At 40.7% G+C, this 20,514-nt stretch overlaps 1 protein-coding gene across 1 annotated transcript; it reads left to right on the plus strand.

Annotated features, from left to right (window-relative positions):
* serpini1 (serpin peptidase inhibitor, clade I (neuroserpin), member 1) lies at positions 1 to 18,983 on the plus strand. Its single transcript, XM_013269360.3, has 10 exons — positions 1 to 138; positions 741 to 934; positions 12,409 to 12,697; positions 13,742 to 13,972; positions 14,341 to 14,535; positions 16,528 to 16,732; positions 16,966 to 17,063; positions 17,706 to 17,792; positions 17,887 to 17,976; positions 18,096 to 18,983. Exons 3-10 carry the CDS (start codon positions 12,430 to 12,432, stop codon positions 18,170 to 18,172), a joined length of 1,251 nt encoding a protein of 416 aa, XP_013124814.1. The 5' UTR covers positions 1 to 138; positions 741 to 934; positions 12,409 to 12,429; the 3' UTR covers positions 18,173 to 18,983.
* Positions 18,984 to 20,514: the final 1,531 nt, after the last annotated feature.

The following is a 20,514-nucleotide window of genomic DNA, read 5'->3' on the forward strand; positions in this document are numbered from 1 at the left end:
AAAGTGCAGACGAGAGCCAGGTTGGGCGGTGTTGGGAGCTGCCCGTTGGCATCGCTCCAGGCTGTTTGTAGTTCTTTCTATGGACGTCCTCAATGTTTCGTTATTGCCGGGGACACCGAAATGGACTTCAATTCCCAGGTAGGTACAGGTAATGGATTTTTAACCCTTACGTCGAGTATGAGACGAATATTATCTGCGGTATGAGCGCACACATTTTAACCCTGTTTAAGAGAGCACATAAGAAGAAAATACCTTGATATGTATGTGTATATGCGTCTACAGTTAACATTTGTGTATACGCGTCTACAATTAACATGATACGAACGATAAGGTAGCTAGCTATCAGAAGAACGAAATTAACGGTTTTCACGATGGTCAAGATAGTTCGCTTCCAAAAAGGCTAAAATATCGTCAGTTGCGCAGAAATAGCAGGCTTAAATAAAGGCACGTTAATACTGACAGAATGCGGCTGTTAACAATTATTAGCATTCTGCATTACTGTAGAACGTTGTTTGCTAGGGAAATTGTGCTAACCGCTAACCTCCAGCTTAATAATGGTCCTGGACTTCCAGGACCATTATTAAGCTGGAGGGTAGCTTTTACAAACAAAGAAACAAAACACAGAGCGAGAGAGATGTGATACATCTTTGATATTTCATAAAATAAGCAAGAGGCTGTCATGAGAATGGTCAAAAAATATGTTTGGAATGAGAGTAACTTGACGTTTTACGGATTCACAGACATACAAGGAAGCTGGAGACAGTGACTATTTCACCTCACGCCTAAACTCTTTGGCCAATGCTCATTGGACCAATCGGCGTGGAGTGGGCGGGGTCTGCGGCAAACGAAGAAGCCGTGAGCTGCGGAGGAGAGCAGCAGAGAGAGACCGCACTTATTCATCCTTCCATCCCAACCAACCGTACGCCCTTTATCGGTAAGAACCGTTTCATGCGATAATAAATATATATACATATCTATGGTTCAGTCACAACGCCTGTGCTGATTTATGTGAACCATATTGAGATAAGAAAACCGTAAGTGCTCAGCTTTTGCACGATAACAGAAGAATGTGATATTTCTGAGTGTTTCCACTGGAATTACTGTTTATTAAGCTGTCAGGAATGAGTAGGTGTAATGGGGCATATTATGGACTAGTGTAAAAGGATTATGATTGCTGTAATCAACATGTGTGGGCTTTTAATAGGGGGGGCGGGTGGAGACGCACATTGGAGCCAAACGTATTTTTTCCCCAAGCCCACACTGATTAAAGCCGTTACCCGTGTGTCCACTACCCAGGGCTATTTAATTTTCATCGGTGGTACATGGTTAAATTGTTGTAGTTCTTGCATGTTTTTTGTTTTTGTTTGTTTTTTTGTTTTTGAACTGAAATCAGCTTCAGTCGATGTGTTGGGGTTCTTGTCCTTGAAATATAGGCAAAGGCGCATTGAGTGAATGTGTGTGAAATAACGAGGCAGATTGTAGTAGCTTGGTCCTGCCTTATCCCCACCCCACAGTAACACACATACACACCACTTGTTATTCCTTTAATGCAGATCTCTGTATATGTATGTGTGTGTACATGATGGCTTTGATGGCCATCGATAAGTCAAATTTATACCTACTGTCTGTTATATTTATATGTTAAATAAGAGTGGACAAAAGAAAGACAGAAAAATCTGGTCAAACATTGCAGCAAAATATGGAATTATTGCAGTATGATTAGATTGCACTAAAACATTTATGATTTTTCCTTTGTTATTTTTCTCATGATATCACCTATTCTATGTGGCATTTATGTAAGTCTAGCAAAGCAAAAGTCCGCAATAAATATTTCAGCGTTCCTCTCTCTCATGTCTCATTCTCTCAATCCACCTCTCACATCTGCTTATCTCTGCCACTAAAACAGTGACTTTTCTAAATCCTCATTTAGGGAAACAGGAAAACAGAGTATCCTTTTAGGTCATAATCTCAATGTATTAATCCCATATGGATTTGAATCACCGGTTAATCCCTGCTGATAGCCTGCTGTTTGCCCCCCTGTGCCCGCCTACGGTTTCAGCGTTCGCATACATGTGTGTGTGTGCGTGTGTGTTCTCTCTTTTCCCACAGAGCACTGCATTAATTGCATTTCAATAATTAAATGTCTTTCAAATCGTCCTAGCGAAACAAAATGAGAGAGGAGGGAAAAGTAAGTGCCTGGGTTTGAACAGCACAGCACGCCAGGCTGTGATTGCTTGTGTGTGCGAATGCTAACAAGAACCTTACAAATCTATATGTGTGCAGGACTGCTGACGTGTATCTGTCAGTTACATGTTTGGCTGCGAGAATAAGGAGCAGTAAGGAGGATACTCTGTTTCCTCAAGCTGGGACCAAGCTTGCTATGTGCTGCCGTGTGAACCCTAAGAAGAAGTTTAACATCTGTGTTCTGCAGTACATGTCTTCGCCCCACAGTTACTGAGCATACTGTGCATGCAGTGCACTGTGCGGCCTTTCTTCTGCCTTTTTTGTTCTGCGTTAAATAAACTCACACACCGAAGCACACTACCTGCATTTACGCTTTCAAGCCGCAGGTTTGTCCCGAGTGTGTTCAGTGGCAGCAAATACACGGGATATTTAGCTTATATTTGGACAGATCTGAGAATGAGGGAGCAGAAATTTTCCAAGAGAAAGAGGTCAGGTGAGGGGAAGACGTCAAAACAATGGAAATGGCTCATCTTAGATTTAGGTAGCAAAGCTGCCAATAGCTGGCATCCCAAATTAAATGCATCCATGTTGGAAAGCATTGAAAACATAGAGGATATTCACACCTAAAGCTACCTAAAATACTGAGGTATGCTTTTAAACATTTGAAAACGATTTAAAAATTGTGTTTATCTGCAAGTGTGAGCATTGCATACAATTAAAGGGTTTTTTAAAAATGATTTTATTTTGTTTCATTTAACAAGTGTAATACGTACCTGTGTGTATACACTTGTACCCTGGAACTGATCTGTTGATTGATTTTTGATGCCGAGTGTAGAGGAGAGAGGATGAGTGCGAGTAGAAGATCTGTCTGAGGAGGAAAATAAAATAGTGACAGTCATTTGATAACCCAATCTATATGCAAAACACACATACTACTCACAAAGTCGACTGCTGCTTTTGCACCACTAGCTGTTCAGCAGGTACTAAGTGTAGACACAGGATGCATGACCTCACCTGGGTTGAATGCAGCCATCATGAATGCACCTGTGCATTTCCTGTTATGTGTCTCCTCTGAAAAAAAAACAACAAGATTTTTTTTTTTTTTGTACATCTGTAGTCAGAAGACTTTAACTCAAAATCTGTTTAATTTATTCCCTAAATGTTTACACCTGCAAGCTAACAGTTTCAAAACCTTCATTATCACTCTGCCTCTCTGCACCGCAGCCTCGTCACAGCTTTTTATTGAGGATCACCTGCCTTGTCTTTTTTTCTTATCTCTGTTACCCCCCCCCCCCACATATACGGGCACTGCTAGGTCCCGTATATGGACAATGACACTTTCTTGTTTTGTAAATCAAGCAATCAATATGTGATTAAAGTGCAGGCTTTCAAAGCAGTTTTTTTTAAGTTGCATTAAATGTGTTTTTTTTTCAGAGATTACAAGATGATAATAAGACAAACTAACATAATTTTAAATATAAGGTTTCTTTAATAATGTAAAAATCCTTTGCAATCATCAAATGCTTCAGTTTCCCTTGAGATGCCAGGCCTGTACCGCCTTCAGTAACTAAAAGCTATGCACTGTTGTGCCTGACCTGACCACTGAAGAATATCCAGTTTCACTGCCTTAAAAAAACTCTTGGGTTCCTTTTGCTTTGGATCATTATCAATTTATATTGTGAATTGCTGTCCAATCAGTTTTGCAGCATTTGGCTGAATCTGAGCAGAGAGTATAGCGTCACCTCATCAATAAACAATAGTCGCCCAGCTACACTGGAAGCCATATAGACCCATGCCATAACATCACGTTGTTTAACAGATAATATGCATTTCTTTTCTTCTCCATACTTTTCTCATCATTCTGGTACAAGTTTATCTTGGTTTCATCTATCCAAAGAATAATCTCCAGAGCTGTGCGGGCTCTTTCAGATATTTTCTGGTAAAGTCCAGTCTGGCCCTCTTGTTCTTCAGTGTAACCAGAGGATTGCAGGTTGTTGTAAACTCTGTATTTACATTCAAGAAGGAGTCTCTTAATTGTAGACTTCTTTCAGGCCTTTTCATGCTGCTGAGTTGCTCAGTGCATTCATTGTTTATAATATTTAACATTCCACTGAAAAGCTACCAAATGCTACCGAATCAACTCTAGATTTCTCATTTTCTTAATTTGTAATAAAATAATGAGGGAGCACCTAACCATGAAACTGCTTGTCAGGAAATTGTCCAATTTACTTTGGACTCCATGAAAACCGGCGACTGTGGAAAAAAAATGGCTGTAATCCATAAACGGCTAATACAGTATTTTTGTTGAACCTCTTGACTTAAAGCTCAAAGTCTGACCTTCACTATCCTGAACGTTTTATTTAAAATACACTGCAGCGATGCTCAGTCCCAAAGCTGCACAAAAATCGTGTCGTTGTCCAAACACTTACGAACGTGACTGTATGTGTACGCTTCCCCCACAGGACTAGTTGATAGTGACCTTTCCTATGCTCTAGACCATTTGAAAAAGCCTCCAGTCTTTTCACTTTTACCGCTGACCCCAAATAAAGGCCGATCCAATTACGACTCAAACCTTCTAAATGTGCTCCCACAGCACCAGAGTGGTGTGTGTGTGTGTGTGTGTGTGTGTGTGTGTGTGTGTGTGTGTGTGTGTGTGTGTGTGTGTGTGTGTGTGTTTCCTGATATGGACGAAGAAAAAGAGACACTGTTTGGTGTGCCAGGGCAGAGTGTGCGGAGCAGTCAACCATCTTGCCATGCTGTGCAGGGGGCCGTGAGATATGACTGGCTCAGAGTCAATGCTGCTAAGCTACCTCCATGCAGCTCCTCAGTACACCTTCTGCCACAAACATATTTGTCTGTCTGTCTTTATTTGTGTCTTCTCCTCTTTTGCTAATTTTCTACCAAAAAACTGTCCTTGTACCCTTCTGTGAGTGTGTGTCTGTGTATGTGCCTCTCCCTCTGGGTGTCTCTGTTAGCAGGGATTAATAAAGAGTTGTTAACCTCTCTTTGCCCTCTGTGGAGTATGCAGTGAGCATCTTGGGACTCCAGGCAGCTTCAATAGCACAGTGTGTCATTACTAACAAGGCACTGGATAAGCTAATGTTCTGACATTAGCCATGCACAGGCTACATTCAATCACATGGCAAACAAAAGTACCATGGGAATGGTTGTGAACTGCAGGGCCAGAATTAGAGTGGTGCTTAACCAAACTTAGACATAAGTAGGTGCAATCAGCTTTGTTTAACAGTTACTAAATAACAGTGACTAATAAGGTGTTGCTACAGCACCGACTGCCGTGTCATCATTGTGGCTTGCACTCTCAATCATACATAACCCATCCTTCACTAATAATAATGCTATAAAAGCAGCAGACAGATTTAGGTAATCAGTCCTGAGCCTGTGGAAACAGGGTTTCCCTCTCCTCTGTATCCCTGTGTAATACAGCACAAATCTTCTGTTCACTTCTTAGTTACAGAAAGAATAACAATCTGTAACACATTTCACACTTGATTACAATTTCATGTGATTGAGAAAACTTAATTCATTAAAATGGCCCCTTTCCAAATTAAAAGCTATAAACGAGTTAATGATTTTATTTTTTTTTAACTTCCTTTCAAAAGCTAAATGAAAGAATTGCACAGAATAGAACTGAGCTGCTATTTGGATTTTAGTGTTCCTGTTAATTTGAGCTAAATCCTAACTAATTTAAAATATTGTGCACGTTAGCTGTGAATTTTGTGATTTGGTTCGTATCACTGTCTTTTTCTTTACCCCATTTTTGCATCATGTTGCCACTAATGTATAAAATCAACCACCTAGCCATGCAGTCCACTTTTACAAACAGCTCTAAAGAGCTCACCAAATTTGAGGGTGGTACTGTAACAGGACTCCGCTGTTGCAACAAGTCAGTTTGTGGCATTTTTTTCCCACCTAGATATTCCACAGTCAGGTGTTAAGTGGTATTAATGCAAAGTGGAAGCGTTTAGGAACCACAGCCATGAAGTTGCAGATGGTTACAGAGTGCAGTTGCCAAACTGCAGAGCTCCAAAACTCCTCTAGCATTAACATCTGCAAAAAACCTGTTCTCCAGGAGCTTCCTGACGCAGCTTTCCATGACCAAGCAGCTCCTATAGGCGCAGCGTGTAGGTGCTACTTACTTTTGCCCATGTAGCGTACATGTGATCAAGTCATTGCCAAAGTCCAAATTACCCCAAATAAATATTGTTGCATATCTGACGAGGAATGTGCCAATATAGATATATTTGAGATGGGTCAGTCTACTAACATCAGCTGGCGTGGCTTTGATTTATAATACAAATATCTGCATGAATAGATTTTTTTTACTTTGAGGGAGCAAACTGGCAAAAAGCTTTTGAAGATGTTAAACTTATGTCAAAATGATGACATACATGATAAAAAAAACCCTAATTATGAAATGCCGTCAACTCAACTATTTAATCAGCTCGACAACTCGACTCGTATGCTGATAAAAGAAGTCTGAGTCATATTAAATTGTAACAGCTTTTTTTGTGTTATCATTCCCTTGAATATTAAATAACTACCATCATATAAATTTTTGCTGTTTTGTTTCATCCATTGCGCATCATTCTTTTGTGAGTGCTTTAACATTTTCTGCTGCAGACATTTTAAGTAAATCGAAGTGAGCATGTACTTTTGCGAGGAAGATGATTGTGGTTTGAAAGGTTGGGCTCCTGAAAGGGCTTCTTCAGATAACATCTTTAGCCATTTAGCTGCAGTTAGCTGCTTGGTTAGATGGAAGCAGGGGGCGTGAGCAGACCAGACAGTTTGATTGATGAATTGGATGAAATTTATTGTGCGCTGTAATGGAAGTCTCTTTCCTCACCACAGGAGTTTAGTGCTCTTTGAGTGCAATGGGCTCCACCAGCAGTGGGCTTTATTGCAACCCTCCCTATGTAAATATTTCCTTGTCCTTGGGATTCTTCGCATGAGTGGTTGAGCAATAGGTGAAAGACAGGTACTCATTAAGCTGGCAAAAGAGACGCTCACGAAGACATGAGCGATTTAAGATTGATGATGCCCGTTTTATGTAAGTGTAATCGTTTTTAGTGCGGGCATGCATGCTTCTTTTTGCATCTGGCTTAATTCAAATCCATGTAAACTGCAGCTTCTATGGCACCTCTAGGGAAAAGTTTAAATTCATGAATGATAATCAGACGCCATTATCTCCGTACTGCAAAGGCCTTTATAAGTTAAACATATTCATGGTGAAATCACGCCAGATCGCCCTTGCCAGTTTAAACAGATCATCCGTTGCAGAAATTCAAGGTTTTTCTGGCCCGCAGATAATCATAGACATCATTCTCTGCAGTTTTTTTTCCCCGGAGGAATAGGCCTTGATGAAACGGGCTGTTAGCATTTTCACAGAACTTGTCAAAGCTTCAGCAGCTTGGAAGTGTACTTGGAGCCAAAGTGAAGTAGAGTGCTGAGATTTGAAGCGTGCCTAAGCAGGAGGCACAGTTGGAGGACTTTGCTGCAGCTCCTTGTTTCCAGGGAAAAGTGGAAAAAAACAGCAGAAGTTTTCCTTGTTTTTGCAAAATAACCAGCTGCAGTCAGTGTGTGTGTGCGCGTGTGTGTGTGTGTGTTTGTACCAAACAGTTTTACGTGACAGAACTGTAACTGGTGCGCAGAGTTCTTGCAAAGAGACGAGGTTAGTGAAGACCCAAATTGCTGAACAGATTCATAAAATGTTTATCTGCCTAAACAGAAGGAGAAAGAGAAGGTAGAGGAAAAAAATCTTAGGACTTGTCTCCTGGCAAAATGAAAAATGTCCATCACTTGTAGTTGCCGTAGAAACCTTGTCTTGGAATTGCATGTGGAAACGTGTGTGTGTGTGTGTGTGTGTGTGTGGATTTGAACCGTGAATGAGGATGTTCACGTTTAATAAAGTCCCCCGGGCTCCGAAGCATGCCGCCTCAAGGTGTTGGGTTTAAATGGCAGTAAGGATTAACCTACGTGCTGTGATTTTGGGTGACGTCATGCTTTAATTGTGGAAATGTCAACTGCCGATCTGTTTTGTCTGAGAATTAGGATTACACTGAGAGATTAAAGGCTGCTTTTAAAGGCCACCGAGTTTAATTGCAGAGAATTCATTCAGTTATCAGGATTAAAGTCTTGCAACTTAAACCATAAAGGATTTTCTGACATATTAGGTTCTTTCAGTCACGAGAGGACATTATGTGTAGCTGGGTGTTGTCTTTCCTGGATTACCTGGGTGGCATGCTGGGAGACCCACTTGAGAAGATCAGCGCCAAAGTTGGTCTCATAGTCGTCAGTGGTTAAAATGGAAGAGTGTGGGATCCTCAGCCGAAAAAGGTCAGAATGGTGTCGATGTTACAAGTAAAAAGCCAGCCACCCATGGTGTTATTATCCACTCACACATGCACACTTGTATGCAGACACACACAATGAGGTGCGCGCACAATTGCACTCCACACCGCTTTCCCCGACTTTACTGCATGGCTGGATCTTTCCTTACAGAAAACAAGGCTGACTGTCTCAGGAAAGTTCAGCTCCCACAGCTCAGAAGGTCAGGAACATTATCTCCATTTACATCTGTGCCAGCCGCCCCCTCCTTTCCCTCGGCCCCTTATACTTTCTCTGGACTTCTCTCCTCTCTGTAGTGTCAGACTTACAGCATGACATGTGAGAACAGGTGTGCATGTGACGAACGGTGTAATTAACAAAATACATCAGCGTCGAGCCTTCAAGGAGTCATTTAATCTTTCTTTTTCTAAGTCTATTTGAAGTTGATATTCAAAGCCGTAACCACAGTTTATATACAGCTAGCTTAATGCATTTATTTCTTTTCACATTTCAGTTTGTTCACGCTACACTTGTTGAACATAATAAATGAAAACATTAAAGGATAATGGTAGAGTCACTGTCACCAAATCCAATGAAAGCACACAAACCAACAGCCTGTCAGTGTGCATTTCGGCCTGGAGCGCATTCGTTTTAACTGAAAACGTAAAAACAAAAAGCAAAAAGTCACATTTTTCAAACCCGCTGGGCAAAGGTTGCTTAAATAGGAGTAAATTGTAAATCGGCTGGGGACTATTTTCAACTGTGGACTAATATGTGTTTCTTGCTCTTGGGTGTATTCACAGTAGGGTGACAGTGCGTGTGGTATTGAGACAAAATAAGTAAACAACAGTGTCCATGTTGACTTTAGTGAAGCAGCATGTTACTGGGTATGATTGTGTGGCTCGTTGATGGGTTTTTAATAGGTTTGGGAGCGCTGGGACACTATAATGAGCTGTATTAGGCTTCGGTTACACAGGCAATCAACAGTGTCTTTTTAGGGTCAGCTGATGGTTAATTCATTGACTCTCAGCTGGCAACTGTAGCTTTTAAATATGATCAAGGCAATCGGATTATATGCTTAACCTGCAAACATCAACATAATGGATATACACTCAACAGACACTTTATTAGGTATAGCTAATCAACGTATTCCAGTAGCAATTCATAATAATGTCACACTATTAATTGTTAGTAAGTGCTTAAGTTTACATTTATCTAACATTGTTCCTCCTTAGTATGCCATTTATAAATACAGACATATTATTAGCTGTACATGGTGTAACAGATGGATAATCATATCTGTATTTATGAATGACATACTAAGGATGAATACTGCTATATAAATTATGAATTAAGCACTTGCTAATACCTTACCATCACCTAACCAATGCTTAATATTGTGTCTGCATGCCTAATTGCATTGAGTTGCTGCCATGTGATTGGCTGATTGACTGAACAGGTGTGCCCAATAAAGTCTCCCCTGAGCGTATTACTTGATTACATGGAGAGCAAAGTGTAAGTGACAAGGGATTCTGGTGGCGACTGCGTGTGAAGGAAAATTGGAAAGTCAAATAAATTTCCATTTGCTCAGACTGATGGATGCAAATCCACCAGGCTGCATGGTCACTGCAATGCCAGAGTACAAGACACATTCTCGACTGTCACCTGAGAAGTGTCACCTGAGGAGGAAGTGACATGTGGTGGTGTGCAGTTTGCAACGGGAATGAGAGCAACAGTACGGTGTAAAATATAAGCAGGCGCGGTCAACTGTACTGGTTTAATCTGGGGTGTTACTTGAAGGTTAAGGCTACCAATTTTTGTTCATTTATTTCCATTATTTAAGTCTTTCAGTACTCTCTGATTTCCCTTTTCTGTGAAACTCTCTCTCTTTTCTGCCTCTTTCTTCTTTTGATGGTTTAAATCTTTTAAAAGAACGCTTGTGTTCTTTTTATTTTTCTAACCCAAAGAAAGGTGACTTTTTTTTTCTTTTTTCCCCCTCTGTGAGCTGTTTTTACCTTCAGATTGTGAGTAAAAAAAAATAGTATTACAGGAACATGTTGCCCAGTGCAGCACTGTGGCTCCACTGTGATCCAGTAGCTGTTGGATCACAGTGGAGGACTGTGGGTACATGAAGCATGCAGCAGATACAGTAAAGTGCATATAACAGTGTAGCAGGTTTGGAACAAATGGGTCTCTCGCTGTGGGCTGGACCGGTTCATTTCAGGAAGGTAGATTGTTTGCCACATGCCAGAGCAAAGCAGAGGAAAGAACAGGACGCAGCAGAGTGGGGCACTAATTTTCTGGCTGCTGCCCATTGTTTATGCTGTTGACACTCAGGTACATTGTCACTACCAACACCTGCCATCTCACACGTGCAGCTTTAGCCAGCAGATTCCAGCCGGGCTGCTAATTGAACCCTTTATACAACCTATAATAGTAACAGCACAGCAGAGAGACAAACAGCAAAACAAATGCTCTCTATCTCACGCGCCCTGTACTTGATAACTTCCTTCATGTTTATGGAAATGATCACTCGCTCTTTTTTTTTTTTTTCTGTTTGGCCAGCAAAAAACAATGTTGCTTGGCAACAAGAGCACCACAGTTATGGTACATTTGTGTGTGAGTGTGTGCGCATATATTCCCCATCAATCTGGGGATGTAAAGAGAGAAGGAGAGAGAGGAAAGGAGTGGTGAGGACAGGATAAAATATGGATAAGAGCAAGAGGGAGAAAGAGGCCCAGAACTGTGTTGGCATGGCAAGATAAGGGGAAGGATGGAGGATGGGGGGGGAAGGTAAAGGCCTTTTTCCAAGTCACTTACTCTCCACAGACGGAAAGAAAATCGCCCGTTCACATCAAAAACCTTCAAAACGCACAGGGCAAAGCATATTTTAAAGGAAAGAAGCTGATTTTACTTAAGATGATAAGAATGGCCATGAAATATTTAGAAGTTCATTTAGCGGATGTGCTCTGAATAGCAGTACTCACTGTAGTCAGCTTCACACATGTACGGTATGTGTCATGGCCTCTTTCTTTCTTTCTTTTTCATACATTTTAACAGTGTTTTTCCATTTCTAGGATGACTTCTGCTACCATGTAACACTGCACATCATGATATCTACTGTACATCTTAGAATAATGATACATTACCTTTGCAAGAGTCCTACTGCCTCTTATAGCGCTTTTGGTCCATTTAATTTAAAAGCAGGCATAAACTTACTGTAGCACCTCAGCTCCGACTGTTACACTGAATGTTACAGTAACATAACAGTATAAAACCTTTCTAGAGTAAGGAAGTGTTTTTGTAGATTACAGTGCATGTCTAGCTGACAGTACTTTACTGTGATTTAAGGAGGAGGGAATTTGGTACAGTGAGTATTTGTATATATTTTTTTTTTATTCCCCTGTAAAGTTAAAATTGGCAGACTGGTTGATTGACAGATGTTTTCTAACTCTCTCTCGTCCTATTCATCATCCTACATCCCTACTGTGTCTTTCATCTCTGTCTGTCTCTTCCAAAATCCTCTTGTCCTTCATCTCCCCCGCTTAATAATCTTTTCTGCTTTATCTCATTCTCTCTCCTGCGTGTTGTTGTCTCTACCTTTGCCTCTCTGTCCCATCTACACTCTACTTTTGATTCCATCTCTTATCCCTAATTATCTTCTCTCATCTCTGTCTGCATCCTCCTTTTTTTCATCCTTCCATATATCTTTGGCTCACTCCATCTTTATTTCAAACATATTTTTCAACTTAATTTCCTCTCTTCTTCTTTTTCCTTCTTCCTCATTCCTGTTATCCCACCGTTCTCTCAATCTTCATAATAAATTTCTCATCTTTCTTTTTCTTTCAATCCACTGCATACCCGCCCTCTTTCACTCAGCTCTCTGTGGTCTGTGCTGCGATGTTGATCCTGGACGTTTTGTCCCCGCTCCTCCTCCTCTCCATCCTGTTGCCGGGCTACGGTTGCCGTGCGGCGGACATTCCAGAGGACACTACATCAGAGTTCTCGGTCAGACTGTACCAAAGGCTGCAGGCAGCAGGGGGTCAAGACAATATCATTTTCTCCCCGCTGAGCGTGGCCGTGGCCCTGGGCATGGTGGAGCTGGGAGCCAGGGGGGCTTCACTAGAGGAGATACGACAGGCTGTCGGATTCAGCCATCTGCTGCCAGGTGAGACGTGTTTATAAGTAGCAGTTCACAAACGTCAAGGTCAGTAGTAAGTGAGTGGAGATGAGTCTTTGACACAACAAATGCAAATGTATTTCTTTACACAAGTTGAGTAGGATTCAGGGGCTCTCCTTCTCTTATACACCTTTATACACATGAACGATTGAAACAGTTATATATTGTATTGTATATCTATTGCTATGGTACAAAAATAATATATTATAGAATAGAATATTATTTATAGGCTGAGGTTGGTTTTTTCTCTATGTTACCACTCAAAGCTCTTACTACAAGCCTCAGTCAACCATTCATGCGTGCTTTGAACCTAACATTCATTTACACTCTGATGGATGGATCAGAGGCAACTCGGGGTTCAGTGTCTTCCCGTCCATCCATCCATTTTCTTCCGCTTATCCAATTCAGGGTCATGGGGGAGGCTGGAGCCTGTCCCACCTGTCTTAGGGCAAGAGGCGGGGTACACCCTGGACAGGTCGCTAATCTGTCGCATTGCTGGAGAAGGCATGGATCAAACCACTGACCTTCCAAATGGTAGACGACCCGCTCCACCGCATGAGTCATAGCCTCCCCTGGGTTGGGGATGGGGAGAGGTTCACTGGAAAGATTGGATCAATAATTTAAGGAGAAAATTTGTCAACATAAGATAAAATAATTTGGGGGTTTCATTTGTTATAGCACATAATATAATTAAAAGAGGAGGAGATGACACAAGAGATGAGGTGATATTGATAGGCTATGATCTGTGGACCTTCAGACATCGCATTAAAAATGACTAAGGTTTGTATTGTAATTTACAGGAAGGTCTCGGGAACACCTCTGAAAACCGTTGTTGGTAAAAAGATTTTAAAAATGCCTCAACTTTCTCTGTGCTGAAGCGTATTTAAGATGGACTGGTGCAAAGAGGAAAACTGCCCTCTGTGTGTGAGAATATGTATGTTTCAAATGATCTTGTATAACAGCACATGTGATGCTCAAAGCTTTTAAACAATGCCTAAAGTAAGAACGTGTGTCTATCCTTTTGTTCTCCAGGTGTCGAGTTCTCCTTGCTCCAGAACCTGACAGCGGCTCTGTTGGATGATGACAGCCACTATGTGATCCGATTTGCCAACAGCCTGTTTTTGCAGGAAGGTGTCACCTTTAACCCCGAGTTTCTGCATCTGATGAAGAAGTACTTCCGAGCTGACGTGGAAACGGTCGACTTCAGCGAATCGTCTGCCGTGGCTGAGCAGATCAACAAATGGGTGGAGAATCACACTGACAGTAAGTTACAGAGAGAGGGGAAAAGAGACTGAATGAATGCATACTGATGTATATACAGCTATCCTCTGTTAAAATCTGCCTGATGTTTAGGAGTCTGGAGTAACGGATTTAAACATACAACAATGGCAGTAGCCTCCATGCAAGTTGCTAACCAAGAGCACGGTGTCTGCACAATGCATGCTCCTTTTTCTTCAGACACCAAAAATCCAATTACGAGCTGCTGACATGGAGCATTGTCAAAGCAGTTGCAACACCTCGGTTTTTGTGTAATTGCATCCACATGCTAAAAACCACCTCAGCAGGGGGCTATCCTAGCGCTAATGGAAACCAAGGTGTTTTAAACAAACCATACAAATTGCTCCCTCCAGGTAAAATCCGGGCTCTGCTCTCAGCCGATGACTTCAGCAGCGTGACCCGTCTGACCCTGGTGAACGCAGTTTATTTCAGAGGCTCCTGGAAAAACCAGTTCAGGCCGGAGAACACCAGGACCTTTTCCTTCAGCAGAGATGACGGCTCTGAAGTCCAGACACTCATGATGTACCAGCAGGGAGACTTCTACTATGGTAGGAAAGAACAGTGTGTGTGTGTTTGCAGTTTTAGATTTGTACTCGTGCCATTTTCTCCGCAGGCCTTGATTTTCAGCTCGTATTTCCTGAGGTTATTTAAAATGTTAGTCTTTGTTGTAAAATATTCATATGTCATGTCGAGTGTTATTTCCTGAATAGGCTCCTGTTTTCAGCTCGGTTAAAATTCTGTTCACTCGCACAGACACCGCCGCTACGTCTTTTCAACTTAGTGGAAGGTTTTGAAAGCCTTTCGTGTCAAAAATATCAGCATTTAATTGTCACAGTCTGTGCTAAGCTGTGTGCTACTATATTAGTTTTGAAGGTACAAATAAAGGGAGGCTTTTGCTTTGTTTTCCTTTTAAGTGTGTTGATTTCTTTTCTTTTTTTTGTTGTTCAGCATATGTCCTTTTTTCTTTTCTGTTAGCCTCTGGAGGATGTTTTATCAGTGTCTACTTCTAATAACATTAAAGCAACCCAAACTTTTCTTTTCTTTTCTTATTCTTTTTCTTTTTTTTTTTTTTTTTTTTGCTTAAATTTAATGATCTGCAGAAATCTGATGATTTGTTTGTTTGTTTTATTTTGTTTTCTAAATTGCACCGATGCAGTAGTTATTTTTTTGTAACCAAGTTGTGATGTTACAGTTTAGTTATTATGTAACTAAATGGACGTAGGTGCCATTGGTTTATTTTCTGGATCTGTGCTGTCTTTAAGTTCCAGAGCTTAGATGTGCTATACACGGTAAATTTCTGTGTTTTGCTGGGAGATGCAATACTGCACAGAACCCTGCAGTTTGTCTGCTGTGCTGTTACATGTGACTGACTCTCGTCTGTTTCTTCTGCATCTCTCTTAGTCTGCCGTACTGCCAAAAACAGTCGCATCACAGTCTTACGGCTCTGTTACTAACGCCGGTGCATTTCAGTTATTTTGGTCCCGTCTGTGTTCGAGTGCAGCGAGAATGCTCGCGCACACCTACATTCACACAAGCTCACATACACAGGATCAAGGAAATTTGTGCATGTGTGAATGGGTGTGGATATGGCGTATTTGAGAGCTGCAAAACAAGGACAGGTCCTTGGGGAAAAGGTTGCTTTCTGCAGCACGATCCACAGAGTGTGATTGTGCATTATGAAGCGAAATCATATTGGTTAAGTAAAATGTTTCGGGAAGCCACATTATCTGCTGCGTGGCTGCTTCCCTAACAGCAAGAATGCTCACTTAATGAAGGGTGATGAGTCTTTTTGTTGTAATTTTCCTCTTTAAAGCAGCTTCAAAAGAAGACTTGTGTGCAAAGAATGGGATCAAATTCTTCATAGACTTTATCTTATACTCCAAAATCTAAGCAGCATGTTCAGATTGAACTCTTTACCCCTTTAAAGCCTACTAGGAATCACCCCAGAAGCCAATTTCTGTCATATTTCAGGCTTATAAAACAAAATGACTGGGTGTGCATTAGAAATTAGTGAGGGTGGTGTCTGCTATGCAGCTACACATCTTTATCGATATATACTGAGGTGTTTTTGTTTCATTATTGTTTTTTACTGCTAGATACTTTACAGGCTTACTTGGTTTAATTTCCGCCTGCAGAAAGTCATGATCACATTTGTGAGGAGGGGGGCATTTAACTCAAAGACACAGTCAAACACACTCGCTTAATTGAATTTTTCTTGGGCTTTCAACAGGGTGCTGTTAGTATTAGGTGACTACATACAGTATAGAATGGATGTAATCCATTTTCACACCAAGTGTAAGCAAAGCCTTTGAAGTTAAGCGTCAGTGGTTTTTAATTAAAGCATCGGGGGAAATGACCACACGCACACTGTAATCAATACAGCCAATCAATGCGCCTCAGCGTGCTTCCATTGTAAATGTTCCTCCTGAGTGAACTTCACAAACCCATTACAGGGGGCCACCAGCACATACAATATGAGCGCGCAAGCTTTCGCATATATCCATCAATACCCACAGATTTGTATGTTTCCTCCCTATCAGGCGAGTTCAGTGACGGCTCGCAGGAGGCCGGCGGTGTGTACCAGGTGTTGGAAATGCCCTACGAGGGAGAGGACATGTCCATGATGATCGTTCTTCCTCGGCAGGAAGTACCTCTGGCCTCCCTGGAGCCCATCATTAAAGCGCCGCTGCTGGAGGAGTGGGCTAACAATGTCAAACGACAGAAGGTGGAAGTCTACCTACCGAGGTGAGACTTTTATAGATGTGCAAGTCCACTCACCACCTCTCACTTATGTTGTGGTATCTACTAGTCTTCCTTCACAGTACAAACACAGCTACAGAAACAGTGTGACTACAACACACTTTCCCGTCCACATGTGTTGCTAACTTCATCTGCCACCTTTGCTCCTTTAGACCATTTACATTATGGTCCCTTTTTGAATCCCAAACTCAACTCTAACTCAAACCTCACCTGTTCAGGTTTAAGGTGGAGCAGAAGATCGATCTGAAGGACACTCTGCAGGAACTGGGAATAAAGAACATCTTCACCAACAACGCCGATCTCTCTGCCATGACAGGTGAGGCATAAAAATGAAGCACATAAACTCCTAAAACGCTTCAGTATGTAACATTTAATACCTGTCCTTCTCGGGAGCAGTGAAATAGCCTTCGGTACTTTCGAAGGTAACCAAGGTAACTGGCACTGAGTGGGCAGGTCAGAGCTGTCACGTCATCTGTTAAAAATAGATGCACAGAGTGAGACAGGTAGATCCACAGAGGCAAAGAAATAGGGACATAAATATGTCAGGGTAAATAATGTGGACACATAAGTAATATTCAGCTAAGATGATAACTACTTATCATTTGAAACAACTTTATAATGTCAGGATTATCAATCTAGTGATGTATAGTGAAACAGAGTAGGCACTACTGGACTCGGGCACATCTTGGACTTGCTAACCCATCCTCAGCCAAATATCTACTCAGAGGACACGCTCTGTTCAGACAGGCTGGTAGATAACCGGGGGCAGTGTTAAAAAGTAATCATTGGCTAAAGAATAGTTTCTGACCAATGCTTGCGACTTGATGTGACCCATTTGTTTGGCTTGCAATCCTGATACAGTCAGTAACAGGATATATTCTAGACTTCAGCATAGATATGCATACATCTCACAAAGAAAAGGGGATGCACTATGTGTTTTTCTGTGTACATTCTCCAGATGTTGAGGATCTGTACATTGGGAAAGCAGTGCAGAAGGCCTACCTGGAGGTGACAGAGGAGGGGGCAGAGGGAGCTGTTGGGTCAGGTATATTTTTGTGTTTTATTCCACACATTACTAAATACATGGCATTTTGTTGTGTATAAATGTTGATGATTCTTTTGATTTCCCCATCCCTTAGGAATGATTGCCCTGACCAGGACGCTGGTCCTGTACCCACAGGTCATGGCTGATCACCCATTCTTCTTCATTATCAGAAACAGGAGAACAGGTGCGTGAATCTCTGTGTGAAAATCTGTGGTTTGTGTGTCTATGCATCACCGTCAAAATACATATTTTAAGTAAGCTGGTACATATAAGGGATACGTTTTTGTTTTTGTCTTCCTCCAGGGTCCATCCTCTTCATGGGCAGAGTCATGACTCCTGAGATCATCGATCCCAACGACCATGATTTTGACTCCATGTAACTGTGACATGAGGTCACACAGTCTCAGCCAATCAGATCCTGACGTCATAAATGCTACCTATCTCGTGTCACCATCTTCAGCTGTGTTTTATACTCTTTATGAAAAAAAATAGATCTATAAGCTGAATATTATATGATATATTATATATTGAAACATGACATTTGACACGTTACGTGGCTGTGTTTTGATACTGGAAGCTTTAAATTCCTGGATAGAGACGTGCAGAAAGAGGAAGCTGTAAATATTCTCTAGTAAAGTAGGGTTTGTATGTATGTGAGCTGGAAGTACACCTGGGATGTAATTCGTGCACAACCCCTTTAAGTTCCGCAGCTTAATACTCACTCTCACTCATGCCCACAATATGCACAAAACCCTTCCTCTTTGGAAATATTTACTTTAACTTACATCCCTGTACATTTGACATTGTGTTCTATATACATATATATGCTCAATATTTATTGCAGAATAAACATGTGCAAACACTTTGTCCTTATATTATAAATCTTAGTAATATATCTGTTCCAGACAGTATTGAGACATTTTTACACTGTAGGCACATGGCTACACTGCTAATGAACTAATATGCCTTATCACATCAGAGTGGTTGATTAAGACCCAGCTGGGCGTCTTAAAGCTTGCTAAAGCGGTTGCTTTAGAGAATGACTGGAGCATGCAGGTGCGCTGAACAAGATCTGCTGCACTGCTTTGGATGTACATACAGGGAGAAACAGTAACACCAGCTGTATTGAGTACTTTATTCAATAAAAACATGAATGTGTTCCCATTAAAAATGTACTACTTTCTTTGTGTGTAGAAGTTGTTGGTTGTTTTTTTTTTAAAGGTATACGTACCACTTAATAATACATCATGCAACTAAGGGTGTAATTTCCTTGTAATTAAATGGAATTTCAGTGCATTTTATTTTTAAAATGAAATGTAAATATATTAACATATGCTTATTTAAAGGTTTAAATAATAATACTGTAAGTAAATTTCAGGAGTAATTTTAAGTACTGTCTATTTTCTTGGTAATTTTGTGGAAAAACAAACAATTTCCCCTTGTTATCTTGTAAGTACACTGGTCATGGGCCATAGTGTGGAGTGGCTTAAACTTACATTTTTACATCGTTATTTTTTTATATTCTTATTTGATATTTATTAAATTGATGTGCATAATTGATTTCTCTATTATTCAATTGTCCATTTTTACTCACGGTGTAATAAAATTACTTAGAGTATAATGTGTGTCTCCTCTCCTGTAATAATAGTTAAGCAGGTTAAGCCACTCCATGATACAGCCCACACCCCAAAATGTGCAATGTACATATGTATTTTAATTTCCACTAAATTACCAGGAAATTATGCAGTGCTTAAATTTACTTACAGTATAATTATTTATTTGTTTCCCGCAAAAACATTTCTTAGCCCCTTATTCTAATTTCCCTGACTTTAAGTACTTGCATGTAAATATAACTACATTATATTAAAAATGTTGAAATCTGATTTAGTTGCTGGTGAATTACGACTTTCATCGTGGGCCGTGTTATAAAGTGTTACCAAAAGTTAAACGCACTTTTAATTCAAGGACACGACAGCTTATGCAGACTGTAAACAACAGGCCTTTCCCTGATTCTAAAGCTGCATAACCACTAATGCGCCAAACCAGCTCCAGCTGTGTCTTTTAAGAAACGAGTGAATGATAAACACGCAATGCTTTAGTTATTGAAGCCTTTGGAGTTTAGCCAGACATTTTCCAGCCAATGCATCTTGGAATTATTTCAAGCCTGCATAACCTACCTCCTGAACACACATGCACACAGATCATGTAGCTGGTGAAGGGAGTGAGACCTGCGCTCTGGTCATGCTGCTGGTCATGATCACTATCAGGTACTCAGGAAACTGTCGGTATTTTAATATTAGGCTACACCCACGAGCTTTTCTGATTCAGTACATCTCAACATGAAGATTCAGTAGTTTCAACTGGTGGTGTTCAATGGTAGCAACAAAAAAATTAATTAGAATAAAAGAATCCTGATTAAAAAATATTTTCCTTTAGTTTATATGTAAACGAGCAAATGCGTGTGTTTATATGTAACATTTATGTGCACATCTTTTGTTACGTTTGCCACACAAGATGAAATTGACTTTAAAAAATACAACTAAATTTATTAAGAAAGGTCATCAGATAATGAGTTCATCAGAAGCACTAAATCAGCTAACAATAAGTCAAAGCTCTATGCAAAGTTGCAAGGACTCATTTCCATACTGCTGAGCAGTTCCTAGTGTTTTCACTTAACTGTGAGAAGCGAGATTCAATATTAAATGTTAAACTCAATAAGCTA

The sequence above is a fragment of the Oreochromis niloticus genome, linkage group LG14, assembly GCF_001858045.2.
Source record: "Oreochromis niloticus isolate F11D_XX linkage group LG14, O_niloticus_UMD_NMBU, whole genome shotgun sequence".
NCBI lineage: Eukaryota > Metazoa > Chordata > Actinopteri > Cichliformes > Cichlidae > Oreochromis > Oreochromis niloticus.

What these genes read in the sequence shown, in the direction of transcription:
- serpini1 (XM_013269360.3), top strand. Translation starts at nt 12,430, where the DNA reads ATGTTGATCCTGGACGTTTTGTCCCCGCTCCTCCTCCTCTCCATCCTG. An exon ending in GCAGGGAGACTTCTACTATG is followed by an intron (nt 14,536 to 16,527) that starts GTAGGAAAGAAC and finishes CCTCCCTATCAG; the next exon opens with GCGAGTTCAGTGACGGCTCG. An exon ending in TATCAGAAACAGGAGAACAG is followed by an intron (nt 17,977 to 18,095) that starts GTGCGTGAATCT and finishes GTCTTCCTCCAG; the next exon opens with GGTCCATCCTCTTCATGGGC.